This window comes from Atta colombica, unplaced genomic scaffold (assembly GCF_001594045.1).
Source record: "Atta colombica isolate Treedump-2 unplaced genomic scaffold, Acol1.0 scaffold153, whole genome shotgun sequence".
Lineage (NCBI taxonomy): Eukaryota > Metazoa > Arthropoda > Insecta > Hymenoptera > Formicidae > Atta > Atta colombica.
Window position 1 is genome coordinate 3,821,039 of NW_017259243.1, and position 4,059 is coordinate 3,825,097.

General features: G+C 28.5%; 1 protein-coding gene across 1 annotated transcript; it reads right to left on the reverse strand.

The window, feature by feature from the left end:
* Nucleotides 1–1,215: 1,215 nt before the first annotated feature.
* LOC108685478 (transcription factor A, mitochondrial) lies at nucleotides 1,216–2,881 on the reverse strand. Its single transcript, XM_018190273.1, has 4 exons — nucleotides 2,602–2,881; nucleotides 1,887–2,250; nucleotides 1,707–1,805; nucleotides 1,216–1,494 (listed from the first exon to the last, which is right to left on the reverse strand). Exons 1-4 carry the CDS (start codon nucleotides 2,676–2,678, stop codon nucleotides 1,300–1,302), a joined length of 735 nt encoding a protein of 244 aa, XP_018045762.1. The 5' UTR covers nucleotides 2,679–2,881; the 3' UTR covers nucleotides 1,216–1,299.
* Between the last annotated feature and the right edge of the window lie 1,178 nt (nucleotides 2,882–4,059).

Consider the following 4,059-nt stretch of genomic DNA (forward strand, 5'->3'; position numbering starts at 1 on the left):
ATTCATGAACATATAATATCATTCATTCACACGCATATAAAAAATAAGAAGATAAAAAATAATGCATGTAATTTCAAGATAAATTTCACAATTCTTAAAATAATAATGACATAAATTTCCTTTGCTGGGTTGTGTCACATTTCAATAAACTTCAGCTCACTGTTATCTTGTCTTCCTTATGCTTATACTCTTTTACTTTTTTGTTTATCTAATAGGTAAATTACTATATAATTTATCTGAAGATAGAACAATCAGCCCTTAATAATGTAAATATGTATGATATTGAGATAGCATAAATTATTGTACACGTCTACTGCTGTCATCATCATAATAGTCTCATTTGGGTTAGTATAATTTCTATAAAAAAAGAAGAAAGACAAGATGTTAGTATATATAGTTAAAAAATAAAACAAAATTGATACTGATATATTAGGATGTTAATTTCTATATGTGTAAATAAGGATAATTAATTAACATAATAATCAAGGAATATTTTACACAGAAATGTAACGGGTTACATAAATTTATTATACAAGGAATATTTTACACAATATTTTATATACAAGGAATATTTTACACAGAAATAAACTATATCCTATTTATTATATATTACAAAGTGCATAATGTATAAAAATAAAATACAAATTACCAATAGGTTTCGATATACACAAACAATATTTATTTATTATCAACAATATTATTATTCGTATAGTTTGTATAATATATAATAATATACTCTATTGTTATAAACATAAGATTTAAAATGTAAAACATTGATATTAAAAGACAAACTATGCTAATAATGTTAATAAATATATATGTTCTTACCATCTTCCAGTTTTCACTAGTCTGTTTTGGGTCTATTATAACTCTTTTCCATGGTGAGAAAAAATATGTATATATTTGTCTATATATATTTTGAGATTGTACAACTGACTTTTTAGCTTCATTTATCGATATATCCATTTTCCTTGGATATTCCACTGTAGTTTGTGAAATATTTGTATTATCACAAAGTACCATGCCCTTTGTAGATTCATGTCGTTGATCTAGATATGAATGTTTTATAATTTTACAAACTGATATATATAACTGATATATATATATATAGTTTTTTCAAGTTAATATAATTTTCTTATTACCACTGTTAGTATCAGGATCTTTTCCAAATGTACAATGTGTAGTACTAATGCCCCAACCTATTTTAATATTCTCTTTATTTTCAATTCTAACATTGGAGAAATTTGCAGCAATAGATTCAACAATAGGTACACTACATTGGTTGGGGCACTCTAACTCCTATTTATCTGTTTCGAGTTTATGTTTAACATTGGATTTTATAATATTATAATGACCTGCTTGAATCATTTCTTCCTCCCATTTTTGCATTTCAATCTTATATTTTTTTAATAAATCACTTGCTTCTGCATTATATTTACTTTTATTTACCATCGTCATATTTTTCCATTCATTAGTTATATTATTTAGCCAATCCTAGAAATATAAAAAGAAAAAAACTTTATTCTAATAAAAACTTAATAGTAATAGCAAACTTTTATGCAAAAATAATAAAAAACTCTTGAATATTTTATTAGATTCATATTTTTATATACAAAGAAAAAAACTATGCAAAAAAGGAAATGTTTCTAAATAATTTATATTAAAATAAGGTACACCCAATCTAAGAAATTATATAGTTAACTTACTTTATATGATTCGTGTGGGTTTTTGGTATTCTTTTTACTTTGCATGAATAATATGAAGGCAGATAATGGCCTTTTTGGCTTTCCAAGGTCCATAAGTTTCTATCAGAAAGATAAAAGAAGAATTATTGTTTAGAAATTTTAGTATATATACAATACATGCAAAATAATTAATGTCAATACTTGTTTAATTTCATTCTGCTTCAAAGTATGTCCTTTTTTCAATGATTTTATTTCCATCTTCTGTTCATTAGTTAAAGAATTTTCATAATCCATTAATTTTTGTTTATATATAGAAATTTGTTCATGAAATTGTTTCTGCAAATTTTGCTTTATTGTTGGGTCAATTTGTACCCATTTCTCTGATGCTATTTTCGAAAGTTCAGTTGGTTTGTAATGAGGATATTCTTTTTGCAATTTGTCCCTTATAGAGTTGTAATATAAGATAAATGCGCTTGGTGGCTTCTTTGGCTTTGGTGGGATAGAATCTTTTTTTACATTCTGTTTTGATTTAAGTATAGTAAAGTCTTGTGCAGAAGCAAATTTCCTAATAACAAAATTTAATAATTCATTCTTTTCAACATCAATTTTTTAATTTATTTATTTATATCTATGATAACTTAAAAAATAAAAAATATGTATTATTATACAAATATTTTAGTTGTCATTTTAACCTATTCTTTTACACATATTAATTAAAATGTATTAGAGAATAATTGTAACACAACAGAGAAAGCAAAATTATGTGATAATCTCCATATAACAGTAAATTGCTACAATAATTTCGACACTGCCGAAATGCTTGGTCTCATTTCATATTACATGTTTCATTAACATTTAAAAACTATTATTCAGATTTAAATAATCAATTGCAGAAAAGTAAAATAATATTCTTTACCTAGTGCAAAAGAAATTTAGCGGATTAAACTGTTTCCGATTAATCGGAGACAGTAATCTCCAGGTTGCCGTAATCATGGTACACGTGATTTTGATATTACAATCAATCTGATATTACAATCAATCTGAAACAATCTTGAATAACTCTTCTACAGATGTTTAATATTTTGATAAGAAATAGATAAGAAATGCTTATAGAATAACGAGACGCAACATTCAAATCGAAACAAATCGTATTAAGGTTAAAACTGCTTATAAAGTTGTCTCTTTATGCTCACGCTCGACGCTCATTTTCGGCGTTAAAATAAGCACGTAATAGAATTTGGCGAATATCAAGTTAATATTGATCACGTGATCTAATTTGACAATGAAAATGAGCGTTGAGCGTCAGCATGAAAGGCACCTTAAAGGTCGTCTCATGGATACGGAAAACGAAATCGAAATCATGAAATAGTAAAGGTGCTTTTCCATGCCGACCATGGTGGAAGGGATAAATGCAGTTGGACGGTCTCTAAAGCGGCGAGTACAGACTCTTGCAACGTATAACACGTAAAGCCAGTTCTACATTAGATACAAGCTGATTGCAAGTTCATTGCGATAGCCAATATGAGGCATTAATTTCAAAATGCAAGTTTCAGATTGGTTGCTGTCGCAACAAACTTGCGATTAGTTTGCAACTAATATAGAACCGGCTTAATGGCTCCTGCATACAGAACGCAGCAATGCTTGCCACGCGACGAAAGTTGACGCAATAATTGCGCAATAAATACTAATCAATAATTTTACGTTCTTAAATTGACCTCACATGCTTCGCCACATGCAAAATTTCTAAAAATGATATAATATTATTTCCGTCATGCGGCTAAAGTTGAATTGAATTCAACTTTTGTCGTATGGTGAAAATTATATATCTATTACTTCCGAGCGAGACGCTGATTGACGTACCGACTTCCGCGGCGCGACAAACGTTGCCGCGTTCTGTGTGCGAGAGCCATAATAGTTCCCGCACATTGGACGCGAAAATGCTTGCCGCGCAGCGGAAGCATTTTCAGAATGAGACGCGATAATGAACACATTAGGATGTAAGCTTATTGGCTAGCGCATCACATTTTGCTGCGCGATAAGCGTCTAGCGTGCAGAAGCCATAAGAAATACTACCAATCGTTTTTCTTTTTCATGAAATAAAGAAGTCTGATTGGTTCAATTTCATATGCTTCATGTGTTATGCGTTATACAAGAGTCTGTGCTCTTTACTTTAACCTACTGATGTAAATTAGACTATAGGGTGTAGCCATATTAGCCTTGAGTTTTGATTATCGGTCATTGTCGGTTAGAGTATAAAGAGCTTGTGAATTGTTACGTGAAAATTCTAACAAAATATATATTAATTCTTTATCTTTAACTTTATTATTATGTACTATTATTATATACTATATTTATATACTATATATATTATTAT